At 44.7% G+C, this 16,999-nt stretch overlaps 1 protein-coding gene across 1 annotated transcript in view; it reads right to left on the bottom strand.

Annotated features, from left to right (window-relative positions):
* LOC147693600 (sialidase-3-like) overlaps window positions 1–16,999 on the bottom strand; it is a 126,419-nt gene that overhangs the window by 53,598 nt on the left and 55,822 nt on the right. Inside the window, exon 2 of the mRNA XM_086933818.1 lies at window positions 7,593–7,810. Coding sequence (XP_086789944.1) covers window positions 7,593–7,793 — 201 coding nt within the window. The 5' untranslated portion in view covers window positions 7,794–7,810. The remainder of the gene's footprint in view (window positions 1–7,592; window positions 7,811–16,999) is intronic.

Genomic DNA, 16,999 nt, shown 5'->3' with positions numbered 1-16,999 from the left:
TAGTTAGGGAGGTATCAATGACATGAAGTGTAATGTTTGTCTTGTAAACAATTGCCGACTCTTCCTGACTCGGTCCAATCTGAATATCCTCTAGTCAGGAGGCATGGCTACAGCGATGTCGGGAGAGGAAGAGTCTTGGAGCCAGGTTTCAGTCACGAGAAATAGGTCTGGCTTTTCGCTATCTAGCAGTGACCATATTTCTAGTCCATGCTTTGAGAAGGACCGTGCGTCGCAGTATAGACAGGTCTATTGGGGTTGCAATGAAGGTTTGCTTTGGTTGTTTTTAGATTTATTGGATTTCAGTAAGTATTGCTGTCTGGATGGAGGGAGTTCTTGATCTTGGGCATATCTTTGCCTGGGACAGGGTGCGGTGTTTAGAGAGTGCAGCTCCTGACTGGTGTAGTGTAGTACAGCCATCAGAGTCAGGGAAGACAGCTGGGAATAGCAGAAACGAGCAGGGTGCCTGGCGCCCGGCCTCGGTCAGGCGCGTCCACTCGGCGCAATCCCTTTTGAGGGGGAGTGGGCGGGACCATGCAGCAGTGTGTGGAACGCTGACCTCGCGTTCCACACAGGAAGTGAGTTCTGCCTCGGTGTCCAAAATGGTGTATAGCCCCTCCGTTCAATCGGCACACGCCGTGACGGACCAGGGGGACACCAGGACACTCAAGCTAAGGTATGTGCAAGCTGCAATTTTAATTTTTTTTTAAAGCCAACAGAATCGCTGTTAGCATAAAACAGCGCCAGTCAGAGCCTGGCTATAACAGTTTAAAAGGAGATATAGGCAACTGGCGCAATAAATCCCTAAACTAACTGATGATTTTAGAACTTTGTAAACCTCCCCACCATCACTGTCCTATGTACAGACGCATTGCATTGCCTTCTCTGATCGAAGTGCTCTTGTTGCTTACTAGATAAATAAATAGAAAGAAATTTAAAAATTATTGCAGAGATAAAAAGATTTTCTCTAGTAAAGTACTCCTTATGTCGTTCATAGGCAATGGATTCGGCGGTGGTTGGTTAATCTTGGAAGGACTTTTGCCAACATTCTAGTGAGAAAAATTCTAGTCAAACTGGACAGGAAGAACTGTTGAGAAATGCAGCGAGAACAAGCAGCCGCATCAAAGATCATGCATACTGAGTACATGAAGACCAGATATGACACTGCTCTACTACGATTTACTATAACAATTACCACATTGGGTAGGTTCACAGCTCCATGAAGAGATTGTCTGTGATTAAGTATAGATCCAATCTGATGGCTTACCTAACGCCTAAGGGCTGGTTTCGACTGAGCACTCTTTGATGTTTTTGTCTTAGTGATATCTTGGAATAAAGTGAGACCTCCTACCTTTAAGTAATATTATTCACTACAAAGCAAGCAAAACGCCATGAACTGGGTCATCCATCAAGAACAGGTAGAGCCCTTTGAAGTGCTCATGTTTATAGTACCTTCATAGTTAGGCCCCGCCCTTCGCAGGCCTATGTGGGTGAAACCAAACCAGGTCACGAAACATGAGGACACAAGAAAAATACACCTACAAGATTTTTATATTGTTGAGGGAGGGACTCCCCCTCCTGTGAACGAGTGAGATTGACACTTAGGGTAGGGAGATCAGATCATAGACATCCGGTGATGTGAATAACAAATATATTAGTTAACAATGCGAAGAGATCTGGTGGTGCGAGTAGCGAACATCAATATCACTCATCAATTCATCTCAGCCACTATTTGTCGTATAAGCTACAACAGACTGTTTTAGGAGATCTCTGGCCAATGAATGCCATTTCAAGTAAGGTTTTAGTATAGAAGTAAGGAGTAAACCCCTTGTTTACATTTAGTGGACCTACGTAAGAAAGACTCCCCACAATGGTGCACACTTACTTCAGATACCTGGAGGAAAACATTTAACCGAAAGTCCACAGAGCATGGGAAATCATCAGTTACCCCAGAACATTAGTTTTCCTCTAGCCAACATATACCGATGAACCACCAATTCCCGAGCTGGACACAGGTATGGTACATGTTAAGAGCGCATGTAAAGAGATCTTTCATAACCCTCAGCTGAAAGATTCAAACAAAAAAAAAATACATTTTCATTTTCTTTCAAAAAGCTAAGTGTGAGGTAGTAGATTTGCTTGTTTCTGGTCCAGGGAAACCCTGACTTGGCAGTTCAGGCTTGACTGTTCCAATGAAGAACAGGGTCAAGGCTGATTTGCATATCGCTAGGTCTAAACTGGGGTGGCAAAGTGAGCTAAAGAACGATGTTGGATTCAACCCAGATCTGTGACTGGTGGTGATTGTCTGAAAAGTTTCAGCGCTCCGTCCATCATCTACTTGTGTTTGCTTTGTTTGCCCTAAGTTGGCAGGGTATGGCCAGACATAGGTCCCTTGCTCACTTTGCCAGTGTATTCAAGCTAGCCTGGCTGATGAGAGGTGTTACCCCCGAAACCGGTCCCAGGATGCTTGTTTCCGGTCCAGGGAAGACCTGGTGTCAAGACTAATTTGAATATGGCTAGGTCTGAACTGTGGTGGGAAAGTGAGATAAAGAACGAAGATGGATTCAACCCAGATCCGTGACTGGGGGTGATTGTCTGAAAAGTTTCTGCGCTCCGTCCATCATCTACTTGTGTTTGCTTTGTTTGCCCTAAGTTGGCAGGGTATGGCCAGACATAGGTCCCTTGCTCACTTTGCCAGTGTATTCAAGCTAGCCTGGCTGATGAGAGGTGTTACCCCCGAAACCGGTCCCAGGATGCTTGTTTCCGGTCCAGGGAAGACCTGGTGTCAAGACTAATTTGAATATGGCTAGGTCTGAACTGTGGTGGGAAAGTGAGATAAAGAACGAAGATGGATTCAACCCAGATCTGTGACTGGGGGTGAGTGTCTGAAAGGTTTCAGTGCCCTGTCCATCATCTCCTTGTGTTTGGTGGTGTCAAATTATTTTTGGGCAGAGTGTTGTTTTTGCTGTATTATTTATTTTCTCGTTCCCCTGCTACCTCTGCCAGCTAACAGACCCAGGGACCCCCTTCCGTGTGAGTGTTTAGTTGTGTCAAAGGAAACGCACAATTAACTCACACATACACCTGATTCAATCATTCCTACATGTTCACTCAATCATTCAGGAGCACATATTTCTTTAGATGTGTGAACCTGGGACAACTGGAGACCTGGGACCTCTCTCATGATAACACAAAGGTTTTGTGTTTTTTAAAGACATCGTGCTCTAGGACCAGGAGATCTGATGAACACCCCTGCCAGACTTCAGCTCAACAGCAACCTCTCCTTCCACGTGTCTTCTGTATGCCCCACCAGCAAACAACACTCTGCTTTAACTGGACTAATTAAGCAAACACAAGCTACCAGCATTTACCAGGCTGGCACTCACCAGCAACCAAGCATTCACCACCTAAAACTGGTTTTTCATCACGCAGAACACAATATCAACATCAGATAACATTCTACATTGTGATAAGAATGCTAACCCTGCTTTCTATGGTCTTGCTTGACAGCACAGCTGTCACCATACAATTATGGGAGCATTACTATAGAGGACCTTTGTCTCCACTCACATGTTGGGAGCAGGAGTACAGTTTTGATTGGGCAGTAGTTGTGTGCTTCCTTTAAAAAGTGCTTACCACCCACCCAGCTTTGATCATTTTGTTCATTTATCCAGATGCCAGAGTTTGAACGTACAGGGCCACACACAACACTGTAATGATCTAAAAGTATCTTAGATAACTAGATCATTTATGGTGTCTGTCTTTCTCTGGCAGCAGCACAGGCGGGAGGAGGGCCGCCCTAGGAATGTATACCATTCCACGTGTTGTTTGATTTGTGTTTTATTGGGACTGGTTCAGAGGGTGAATGCAAGAATGAGTCCGTGGATGGTTGATTGAATGTATGAGTGCAAAGATAAGCGACAGAGTTCATGCATGATGACCTATTCCGTGCCTTAACCCATCAGTGCCACAACAGGCACTTTCATTCATGTTGTTAAAGGTATTTAGTACCGCGCACATACACCAATTTGTTTCTTGGCGCTCGGAGACCAGTGGGTAAGGACACAGGGGAGTGGGTGCAGCTAGCCATAAGCAAGACGGAACAGATATGTTTTCAAGAATTTACGGAAAGTAGGATAGTCAGGAGTGAGCCGGATTGAGAGAGGAAAGGAGTTCCAAGTGGACGGGGCAAGAAAAGAGAAACAGGCACCCCCATGCTTCTTACGTTTGGACCTAGGAGTGATCAGAAGGTTGTGAGCAGAGGATCTGAGGTGTCGAGAAGGAACGTAGGGGTGCAGACAGAGAGAAATAAAAACAGGAGCAGAGGCAAAAAGAGATTTGAAAATGGTGCATCCCAATTTAAAGATACAACGTTGCGCAACCGGGAGCCAGTGTAAGGTTTTTAGCATCGGGGTGACGTGTTGGTGTTTGGGCTGCTGAAAAATTAATCTGGCTGCCTGGTTTTGCACCAGTTGGAGTCGGTGAAGATGATATGCAGGAATCCCAACATATAGACAGTTGGCATAGTCTAGGCGTGAGGTGACCAGGGCCATAATGACAAGGGTAAGAGCCTCTGATGATAGGAACCTTCGGATCTTCCCATTCTGCGAAGATGGTAAAAGCAGGCCGAGGTAACAGCATTGATGTGCGGCCGCATCGAAAGGTCACTAGAGATAGTAACACCTAGGCTCTTCACAGAGTTGACTGGGCAGGGAGGGGGACCAAGGGCAGGGGGCCAAAAATTGGGAGTCCAGGGATGTGGAAGCCCGCCAATCAAAACCAACTCTGTCTTGCTAGGATTGAGCTTCAGCTGGCTGAAGTTCATCCACTCGTAGATGGTAAGCATTGTGGTTTGAAAATTGGAGCAGGAGAGAGGGGAGGGGTCGATGGGAAAAATAAGTTGCAGATCATCTGCATAGTTAAAAGTGGTAACAGAGGAGTGACGAAGAGAGACAAGGAGGGGCTGCATATAAAGATTAAACAAAAGAGGGGACAAAGCAGAGCCCTGGGGAACACCACAGGAAAGTGAAATTCGGGGAGCAGAGAAAGAAGACAGGTGAACCGATTGGGAACGGAGTTGGAGAAAGGACACAATCCAAGACAGGGCCAGGCCTGAGATGCCAGCATTTCTGACACGGTCGACCAAGATGTCATGGTCGACCGTGTCAAAAGCGGCCGAAAGATCAAGTAGCACTAGAGCCTGGGCCAGGTTCTTATCAGCCCCCTGTCTCAGCGTGTCCATGACCGCCACCACCACTGCCTCCGTGGAATGGGCCGGTCTAAAACCTGCCTGTTGATCATCGAGGAAATGAGTTTCCTCGATGAAGGTGCTCAGGCAGCGGGTGACGTAAGTCTCCAAGACCTTCCCCAAATAGGGGAGGAGGGAGATAGGTCGATAGTTACCCAGGACCGCAGGGTCAGAACCGGGTTTTTTTAAAATAGGTACCACCACAGCGCTTTTGAAAGCATTGGGGACAGAGCCTGTAGAGAGTGAGCGATTTAGAAGGTCAAGAGGAGGGCCGGGACAGGCCATAAAAGTATCTCTTAGGATTTGAGGAGGGCAACAGTCATTGGGGGAACCAGAGCCGACAACCTGGAGTAATGAAAGAAAAGTATCCAAGGAGATAGGGGGGAATTCGTGCAGGGAATGAGGGTTCGGCGAAGGGAGGGCGCTGACCTGAGACATGGTGGTAGGGGGGATGTTATTTTTAATCGTGGAGATTTTATCGATAAAAAAAAAATTAAGGGAGTCGCACAAAGCTTGCGAAGGTAGAGGCTGGGGTGTAACACGGTCGGGTAGGGAAAGTTCAGCTACAATGGAAAAAATTTATTTTGTTTTGGATGCAGAATTAATAACTTTCTGGGAATAATGGGAGGATTTGGCCAAAATGATAGATTTTTTGTAGGATTTTAATAAATCAATATAAATAGACTTTAATAAAGGATCATAGTTACGCCTCCAACGGTGCTCAGCCTGTCTGAGAAGGAGTTTGTCAGCCTTCAGTTGGTCAGTAAACCAACGCTGAGCGTCGTGAGGGCGTTTCGATTTAATGATTTTAACAGGAGCGACCACGTCACTGGCTTGAGACAGCCATTGGTCCAATGTGGCTGCTTGAGAATTCAAGTCAGGGTGGTCAGGGGGGAGTGTGGAAGCAAGAGTCGAATGAAGGAGGGGGATGTCGGCGTGCTTCCAATTACGTGCCGAGAAGTTGGAAACTAGTGGGGGACGGGTAGGTGCTGAGAGTTTTAGGGAAAAGGAAATAAAAAAATGATCGGACCAGGGGCAGGGATAGACCAAAGGGGGGGAAATATCCAGGTTGGTGGTCCATACCTGGTCCAAGGTATGGCCCTTGTTGTGAGTAGCAACAGAGATATGTTGTGAGAAGTTTAAACCGAGTAGCAGACCGGAGAATTCGAGTGAAAGAGAGGATTCAAGGGGTCTAGTGGCCAATAATTGAAATCGCCAATGATCAAGACCCTGGCGGAATTAATGGCCATCTGCGAAATTAAATCGCTAAACAAGGATGGGAAGGAGGGCATGTTAACAGGAGGACGATACACTAAGACACAAATGAAAGAGTGTTTGGGAGATGTGAATTTCAACGTAAGGATGTCAGAATTTAGTATAGGGATGGTTGTTAGGGAAGTGAATTGTAGGTTGGAGCGGATGATGGCAGCAACTCCACCGCCAGGTCTACCAGAAGTCCTGTTAGAATGAAGGATATAATAGCCCGAGGGTATAGCGGCCAGGATGTCAGGATAGGAGTCCGCATGGAGCCAGGTTTCAGCGAGGAGCAAGATGTCAATATTGCCACCCTCCAGGAGTTGAAATACATCAAGTTGGTGTTTCGGGAGAGAGCGGGTGTTAAGATAAACTAGTGAGATAGGACGAATGCCATAGGAGCTTGGCTTGATAAACATGGGGACGGCAGAGTTGAAGGAAGAGGTGGCAGGGAAAGGAGCCTGGGGAATAGTAGGAGGGAGGGGAGAGAAAATGCCGTTTTTCTGAGCGATAGCAATTATGTGAGGAGCAAGGGGGGCGCAGGGGAATAGAGAGCGAAGTTCGTGTGAGGAGTAAGTAATGCGACGGACAGCATGCATGGCCCCGGGCCTCGGTCGGCCGCGGACGGGCGCAGACGGGCTCGACTTATGCTCGACTTCGGCGCGAAGTCGGCGCTCCCGCTGCGCTCGTCCGCTGCGCTTCCTCCAGGACGCCATTTATGCTGGCCGACGTGAACCACTAGACCGCTCACCTGCACGGTGGAGAGGCAGGGCGGAAGTGGTGCAGAACCGGAAGTGGCGCTCGTGCAGGGCCAGACGAATGACATTGCCAATGTTTGTTTATTCTTGAGAATACTCTTGTTTTGCTTTGACTATAGGCACAAGAAATACAGAAAACTAGAGTGCTGAAACCACTGCCATCTCAAAGACCTCATGTCATAGGAGACCGACATGTGTTCTTGTAAATAACGTTTGAAAAGAATTAGGCACTTGGCATATTTGACTATTTTAACAAAAAGCACCCTATTAAATAAGGGCAACATTCATGAGCACAAGTACAAAGAAACACAGTGTTTGATCCCCTCACAGGTTACCTCCACATAGCCGTTCTTGTAGAGACCTCTTCTCATGACCAGGTACTCAGCGTCAATGTCTTCCGGGGACCGGCGCCTCTCAGCAAAGGCCAGGAATGTGCTTGTGGATTGGACATAGAGGAGAGCGGGAATCCGGTATGTGACGCCATCGCCTTCACTCTTGAATAGCGTAGTCCTCTCCGGCAGGGCGGAGCCTGCCATGCTGGATGGTGGCACCCCTTCAATTAAAATACTATATTCAATATGTCTTGTAATAAAACAAAAATTTGCAAAAGCTATACATTTTACAGATAAAGTAATACAGTATTGGAGATTTTTCGTGTAACGATAGCGGACTTAAATAAAAATAATGTTTAATATATTTATCTTTTTTTTTTTTTTAAACTAACGTTGATTCCATAGAATAAAAAAAGAGATCACTCAAAAACATACTGATAGTTTCAGTAGAGCCACACTTGGATATCTTACTGCCGTAGTAACAGATTACTACAAAACTCTATGGTATAGATGCATCAAAGGAAAAACCGGTTGCTAACGGGCAGATTCCCAGAATCTGCCCCTTTGCGACCAGTATTTTTGCATTTGGGATGCATCATCCCAAATGCAAAGATCGCAATTTAAGAAATCGCAAAATTGCGATTACTTAAATTGCGATTGCATTTAAGGAATCTCAAATTGAGATTCCTTAAATGCAATGCATCAAAGTAAAAAAGTTAGCGATTTTGCTATTAGGGGGAGCAAATTACCATGAAGTTGAACTTGCAAAAACCATTTTACACACACACGTGCCCTTGGGGCATGTGTGTGTGCAAGATGTTCTCATATGCAGATTTCAGGGGTGCAACAGGGTGTCCTTTTGACACCCTGACACCCTTAAAATTGCATTCTCAATTTGCAATTCTCTAAGTGAGAATCGCAAATTGAGAATGTCTTCCCATTCATTCCTATGGGCCTATATGCCCATAGGAATCAATGGGGAGGTTTTCCTTAATTGCGACTCACAATTTGCGAGTCGCAAGTAAGGAATGTTTAGAAATCGCTAGTATTTTTGCGATTTCTACATGCATAGCCTTTTGCTATTCCTTATTAGCGAATCCTTATTTTTCGCTAATAAGGAATCGCAAATGGCATTGTTGATGCATCTATACCTATGATATTTATTTTCACAGTATTACATAGAGGAGAAGTTGAGTTTCCCCTGCTAGGATTCAAGACTGCTATAAGGATAAGCACTGACTTCTGCATAGGAAATCTCTCCCTCTCTAAGCAATGCAGCACCGAGATACATCTCCGGGAGGGATTCACACGCTATAATAAATGTTTTTATCATATCATCTCATAGCGCTAGTATTATTTGTCAAGTCAGTTTTACTTAAATTAGGATTTCCTGGTAAAGAATCAAATGTGATGAAAGTGGATTTCTAGGTAGATATTGTAGCTTGTCAGTAGCTATATAATAACCCTGAAGCCTTTATTGACCTTTGCACATATGCTTACTCAAACCTCAGTACTACATTGGTTTATTTTACCATTTGTTGGTAGTAGATGGCGATAATGTGTACCTGCACAATCAAGCGAAGTGTACTCAAAACCAGAGAGGTGACTGGAAGACAGCTAACAACCAGGTGTTTGTGGTATAAATTAGGGGGAAGAATGGGGCATGAAGGGTTGATCTTTAGATGCTATAATGATCTAGAAGACACACACTGATATGGTGTTGCTTGAAGAGCAGGGACATGAATTGTTTCTAAAGTGAAGGATGCTTGTAAATGTCTACCAAACAAAACAGGTGATGGACCGAATGTGGATCAATGTCACACATTCACCCCAGTCAAAAGATCTGGGCCCAAATCCATCGTTTTTTTGCACTCCACACCACCCTGGGTTAGACAATGGCGATATGCAAATCAGCTCTGACCCTGTGTCCCATGGGAACAGTCCAGTCCGAACTACAAAAGCCATGTCCTTCCCAGAACGGAATCAAGCATCCGAGGACCGGACTCGAGGTAACACCTCTCATCAGCCCGGCTAGCTTGACTCCAGTGGTGTGGAGTGCCTGGGACCCACGTCTGAGCATCCCCAGCGGACTTATGGCGGTATTGCAAACAAAACAGGTGATGGACCGAATGTGGATCAATGTCACACATTCACCCCAGTCAAAAGATCTGGGCCCAAATCCATCGTTTTTTTGCACTCCACACCACCCTGGGTTAGACAATGGCGATATGCAAATCAGCTCTGACCCTGTGTCCCATGGGAACAGTCCAGTCCGAACTACAAAAGCCATGTCCTTCCCAGAACGGAATCAAGCATCCGAGGACGGGACCGGTTTCGAGGTAACACCTCTCATCAGCCCGGCTAGCTTGACTCCAGTGGTGTGGAGTGCCTGGGACCCACGTCTGAGCATCCCCAGCGCACTTATGGCGGTATTGCAAACAAAACAGGTGATGGACCGAATGTGGATCAATGTCACACATTCACCCCAGTCAAAAGATCTGGGCCCAAATCCATCGTTTTTTTGCACTCCACACCACCCTGGGTTAGACAATGGCGATATGCAAATCAGCTCTGACCCTGTGTCCCATGGGAACAGTCCAGTCCGAACTACAAAAGCCATGTCCTTCCCAGAACGGAATCAAGCATCCGAGGACCGGACCGGTTTCGAGGTAACACCTCTCATCAGCCCGGCTAGCTTGACTCCGGTGGTGTGGAGTGCCTGGGACCCACGTCTGAGCATCCCCAGCGCATGGCTGTCCACATTCTAGGCCACAGCAAGCAATGACATGGAATCTGTTTTTAACTTATCCTGATCACTCGTCTCTTGATGGTATTGCTGGTGGTTTTGTGGAGTTCTAGAGTGGTCCTGATGTTGGATGCTAGGAAGGTTGGAGCACAATTGTTCATCTTTTAAGTGTTGCGGGTGGCTTTCACAGGTTACACCGATCCTTCAGGTTCAGGCCTTAGATAGCTCAGCTATCTTTCATGTGACACATAGGTTACAAGCCCAGGCCTTATACAGCAGGTTCTCTTACAGAATCTAGTCTCTGTTCGAATAGTTATTTCTCAGAAGATACAGATCTGACAAGCTAAATCTTTTGCTAGATGTCCCTCGTTTATACTACTCCTTTTGATGGATTACATATTACATATCAACCAAGTGATTTGCTCGGGATCACAACAAGTGTCAGTAAGGGGCTGAAACCTTCACTCTTGATTCACAGTGCATGTGTTAACTACCCAGTCGTTACCCAGCCATGCCCATAATGCTGTATCTTGGAATTACAGTACTCTGAGTTTGGTTTGGTTATTTTATCATATTTTATGCGTTTAAATTGTGTAGCAAATCTACTGGTTGCATAGTGCATTAATGCTAAGCCTCTGTGCAAATTCTCATTGAACTTCTTTCGTTTTTCTCACCTCTTGCTTTCTTTCTCTTCTCTTGCTGCGGTCTTGCCCTATTTTACTCTTACGGTTTCTCATATTGATTATGTCTCTCTAATTTCAGCACTGTGAAATTAAAATTGTGTCTCTTTGCAACTGGAAACCACCATTCATAATAAAACCCCTGGCAAAGATGTCCAGATTCAGGGAACTCAACAGTTCATGAAAAAACACCTTGCCGAACTTCTTGTTTTTGCAATCCCAAAGTTTCAGTCCTCCATCCTAGAGTAATTGGCGTATTTTTTTATCAAATTCCTCTAGGATGATAAATGTAACAGATCGTAGAAATGTTGTACATGCACAAGGTCTTTAAAACGATTCTTACCTATTTTGACCAAACATGTAACCACAAAAGAGCATACCAGGAAATAAAAATTTGGATAGGTTTCAGCCACCGACCATTTCAAAATTGCCCTGCAATTCAAACATTGTATGCTCCATAATCATTAATGTAGCACTGCTGAACCTCTTCCAAAAGCCTTGATGGAGGTTACATACCTTTTGATTCAATGGGATCTGCAGTGCAAAAGGCACAGAAAGATTCCTTTGATGGATGCCTCGTTGCTTGATCATTGCCTCAACTTAAAAGTTGGTTTTTCATGAAAGTACTTATTTCTTTCTTTCGCGTGCTCAACCTTTGTCTGAAGGCCTGCACGCAGCTCCGTTATTTCTACTTAAAACCCAACATATTGCACATTTTGAGACTGTATCAGGATCAATTTCGCCTTATCCATGATGAGCATGAAGTTCTCTAGTACAATCACAGTCAACGTAAATTGTTCCTGAAAATTTAAAGGGTCTGGTACATGATCAGCCTGTTGTCTAAATAAGTACCTCTCTCTTGCCAACAGGCCACCACCAGTCTTACAAGCCTGGTAGATCATAAATGACAATGCCATTAAGACTAAGAAAAAGGATGATTGCCACTTCTTTCTTTGCCACTTAAACTGCAGAAACGTCTGACTTGTTTTTACATTTACTTTACCACACAGTTCAGTGCACGGAGCATATTTCATGGTAGGTGCATTTCCTCAATTTAATGCATCTGCAAATTACACACTCTTTGAGTTGTCTTATGGTTAAACCTGGGCCTATTCCATTTTTCCAGAGAAATAATATTGAGGAAATGTTTATTTGATAAAGGTAATGATATTGTAGCACCTTCCCTCATCACATCTTGCATGCCTGGTTCCAAATACTTCTTTTTGTTTTGATTAAAATAATCAAGTGTTGGGGCAAATGTTGGATGGTGGGGCCATCAAGCTGCACCTTACAGCCCATCATAGCATAAAGCACCCAAGGATAAAGGGTCACCCTCTTGCACTCAAGGCTCAAAATGACGTTTTAACCCATTGATATTGATGGAAAGAATGTCATGTCTTTGAACCCAAAGTCCTACTTGTTAGGTTTTTCTATAGCCAAGTCTTGCTTGGGTTTGGATTTTTCTCCAAATACAGTTTTCAGAACAAATCCCACAGTGACCAGATGAAGACTACTAAAAGGTGCCCATCTTTGCCCAAACCACTATTGTGTCTTTACCGCTGCCTTCTTTCAGGTCTGGCAATAACACTGCCCACAAAAAACCCTCATGAGGGCAGATAAAATATCAGCGATTTAGCCCAAGCCATCTACCATTCCATCTTTTCTCCTATTCATCCTTAATTTATTGTTCAACAGTTGATAGTACATTATATGAAAACTCTTTATCACATGAATTTCACAAATGTTAAACACTAGTCCATGCACTCTTAATACTAGGAGACAAGAACACACAGAACTTGAACAACTATCCTGGCATTCATAGCACATGGTTAGATATTCCCCTCATTCCGCTGTACAAGTAGTCTATTGGTTTTACCATAATCTTTATGACTCTTTCCGTCGCAGTCAAATAAGCATTCTTGTTGTCACTTGGGCATGTTCCTGCTCAGTGGAAATAAGGAATAATATAGCTGTGCTTGTGTCCAGGATATTTGCTTGTACTAACACTGTGTTTTACTCTCAAAGGAATTGCAAGTCAAAACAAATGTACTGTTTACTATTCAATAGTATAGCCCAACTTAGTTCACACTTTTTTCTTCCATTTCGTCCATTTGGTTGTGAGGGACAGGACTCCCAATGTGAAATTTGCACATGTAGGCCTTAAGCCTCTTGTGTGTCCTATAGCTAGTAATATATTATATTGGATAGGTATATGACAACAACAGCATAGCACAGTACAAGTTTCCTGGGGGACAGGAAGGGGAGGAGCTTGGGAAGCAATTCAGTGACTGTGTGAAATAGTTATTAGTTGGGAGGAGGGGGTCGTTTCTGATATCCCAGAGATGTACCACAGAGTCATAGTGCAGACTTCGAAGGTCGGCTTACGGGTTTTAATAGGTATTTGTCATGTCACCAGAATGCTTTAGTTTCCTTGGATGGTATCGCCTTCTTAATCAGGGCCATTTTACCCAACTGTTGAATTGAAGTCTGGTCTTTGGACGCAACTATCACCCGCGCCTTCGAGACACCATTTATTTCATAAAAGTGGGGAGCAAATATTTCGCGAAATATTTTTAAAAATCAAAAGTCAGCGAATCACAAAACATGGAGCAAAATGACGGCTGCTGACAGGTCTTTATCAGCAACTTTCAAAAGTAATGATCTATTCTCTAAAATACCAAAACTGTAAAATAAAAACAAAATTAAAAAAACAGGAGGTTATACAGGTGAGTGGACAAAGGTAATTTTATTTATATTTTTTGGATAGCTTGATACTTGTTCTGTGAGGAAACAGAGAAGGTATTTCAAAGAAAAATTATTGAAGACAACAAACACCATGGAAAGAGAAAGGCAAACTGAAGTAAACTGGTAGATGTTTGAGGAGAGAGACTAGAATGCTGAGACGACAAGAAATAGGAAAACCATGAATTAGCAATTTGGAGTCATGGCGGTATCAGGGGAGAGAAGAACAAAACAAGTCAGGCCATTCTAGACAGAAACACAGAGGCGGGACCCTGAACCACAGATGATAACAACAGAACAAACTGTTGCCTTCCTGTGGCAAGAATCAAGGACGCAGAGGAAATAATTGTAGTAATTATACGATAAACAGAGGAAAATGCACTCAGAGCTGTATACATTTGCGACAAATAATACTAGAACACAAAGGAAAAGATCATCACAACCGCTCTGAGACAATCTGGACCACACATCATATCCTCAGGTATCCTCATTGTAAATACACAGATATTAGACCTGTCAGGAAACATGGTTGAAGGATTTCGAGTGTTGAAGGATTCAGAGTTGCTAAACATCTTCCTAGAGAAGTCTCGAGCTACAGTGAGCCACTAACATTAAAAAAAACCTGTATATCCAGTTTTATAAAACTTGAAAGAGCACAACCAAAGATACTTCAATAAAAAATGTGATTGAAATGAGAATAAAAAAGTAAACCAATAGAAAATAAGGTGAGCAAAAGGAATCATACTTTACTTAATGTGTTAGAAGAATGTGAGTTTGAAAAAAATATAATTATTAAATTGACAAAATATTGCAAATGTGATAAACAGCTTAATTGTCACCTTTTTTACAGACTGATTTTTGTTTTACAGGCTTATATTTCAATGTAGAACTTCACCAAGTTGTCCTTTAGCACAAACATGTTGTCAACACAAATTCTAAAATGTGTGGAATAACTAAAGAGTAGCAAATTGTACACTATGCAAGATTGTTTACACAGTGTACAAAATCCATTGAAAGGCTGGCATGCAGCAGCAACATCCATTAAACACAAACTCTCTGCAGGACAGGAACTCACAACCATAGTGAGAATCAGGGATAGGGAGGCAAAGAGACAAACAGTGGATCTGCAGCAAAACCCTTCTTGTATGAAAGCCTGAGGAAGAGGTATTCTTACAGAAGTACCGAGAAAGAAAACACTAACATGTTATATATATCAACTACATTGTTCACGCTCAAGGGCTCTGAAGAGGAAGGTTAACCACAGAAGACCAGGTGATCAGGATTCACTGTGATGCCCCCAAAGAGGATGTGTTCTAAAAACAAGCTGATCAAAACATTGAAGGGATGAAGGTCCAGTACAAACAAGGGAGCGCAGAGTGTGAGCTCAGTTATGTACCACACGTCCTATGCTGTTATTCCTACTTGTAAACTGGAAGTCAACACAAAAATCAAGTGAGCAGCAATCTAAGTAATTTGTCACTAATCACATGGACATCAAAACTGGATCTTTAAGTGGGCGAGACTCCTATACCTCTGATGCCAGCATCCAGGAGTACCTACCCAACTATTTAGAAGGATGCCAGAGCTGGGAAAGAAGTCCGGAGATCCAAGAAGGGCTGAGGCAGACTCTGCATTCCAAGGCGAGGCCGAAACGAGGCCTGGGACTGCCATTTTGTAAAGCAGGCAAATTAAGGCCTACAACAACGGAAAAACAGCTAGGTGGCATGGCGCTATAGAGGGTAGATCCCAGGGCCTAAGTGACGATCACTGGTGCGGAGCCCCCTGCTTGGAACTGCAGCAGTGGAGGACATCCGTAGATACAGTGCTTTAAATGGAAAAAAATAAGTGCAGGTACTCTCCTGAGATGTGGACTGGGGTGCGGGATTAGGGGGCAGGGCTATGAGAGCAGTGCTAAGGGACAGGGCCAGAGGCACACATTTAATTTGATTGAGGTTTAATTGGTGTGCAGATATGCACACCAATTAAACCTCAAGAGAACACTCACTCATACAAAAACACGCACAGGGACATAGAAAAGCACTCATGCACGCAGACAGGGTATTTAGTTCATGTGTTTTAGAAACAAATATTCTGGTGTCCACATTACTACACCCTGATTCTCTGCCCCTGCCCCCAACGGCTGTGCTACAGCATCATCATCACCACCTTTCTCCTCAATCTGGCACCAATCGAGTGTTGCCCTACCCTGCTATGCCAGCAGAAAGCCTTCGCTTAGGTTTTCTGAGTCAGGAGATGCGCCTCTTAGCAGGCCCTTCTCGCACACCTATAGTGCAATTGTCTCCACAGAGCCGGGGTGGACACTGTGTCAATATTCACAGTGTGACTCGGGCCCCTCCCAAACTCCCTGCCTGCTCTGATTGGAATGCATAAGGGTGTTGCTCAATTGGCCTATTGTAAAGGGAGATTAGCACTCCAGTGCTTCACTAAATGGACGGACTCCTCAGCTGTGTCACGCTTCTTTCTTTACATGCCAAATTAAACTGAGTTGAATTGCTGCCCCATGAGTATGGAACTCTCTTTGGGACAAGAAAAAGTTCCAGTATTCAAAGGCAGAAAATTTAGAAGCGTCCGTCCGCCACCCCAGAGGAGGAGGGACAGTCCACAGGGGCAGCGGCGGTCCCTCCAGTGCAATTAGGATGTGACCGCCACCCTGGCGGTCACATCCTCAATATTTAACATTGCGGCGGGTGCTGCTTGAAGCAGCACCCGCCGCAAGGTTAAATATGCATGCTACGCATTTGCATGCACAAAGCGGCAGACACCGCGCGGTGCCTGCCGCTTCGTGCATGCAAATGCAGGGGGGTACCATAGGTACCCCCATGTGCACCCCCCACCATCAACCTGGGGGCCCGCAACGGGCCCCCAAAGAAATCACTGTATGCCTTTCCATGGCGGAGAAGCCGCCGCGGAAAGGCATCTGTTTACCCCCATCCTAATATGGCTGGCGGTGTCTGTTAGACACCGCCTCCATATGAGAGGTTTTCCGCCGTGGTCGTAAGGCGACCGCGGCCGAAAAGCGGCAGACGGTCTTCCTGACCCCCCAGCCATCCTAATCTGGCGGGGGGTCTTTGAAGGCTACGCAGCGGTTTTTCCGCATCCTCCGGGCCGGCGGATGCGGAAAAACGGCAATCCTAATGACCCCTTTAGTACCGGTGACTGAGTACTGGCCCGTTTAAAGCACTGCGTAGATACCTCGTGGAAGGCGGCCCAGCCAATGGAAG

This window comes from Lissotriton vulgaris, chromosome 8, assembly GCF_964263255.1.
Source record: "Lissotriton vulgaris chromosome 8, aLisVul1.2, whole genome shotgun sequence".
Taxonomy (NCBI): domain Eukaryota; kingdom Metazoa; phylum Chordata; class Amphibia; order Caudata; family Salamandridae; genus Lissotriton; species Lissotriton vulgaris.
Note: the sequence above shows the minus strand (reverse complement) of the source record. Positions and strands in the feature narration are given on the sequence as shown.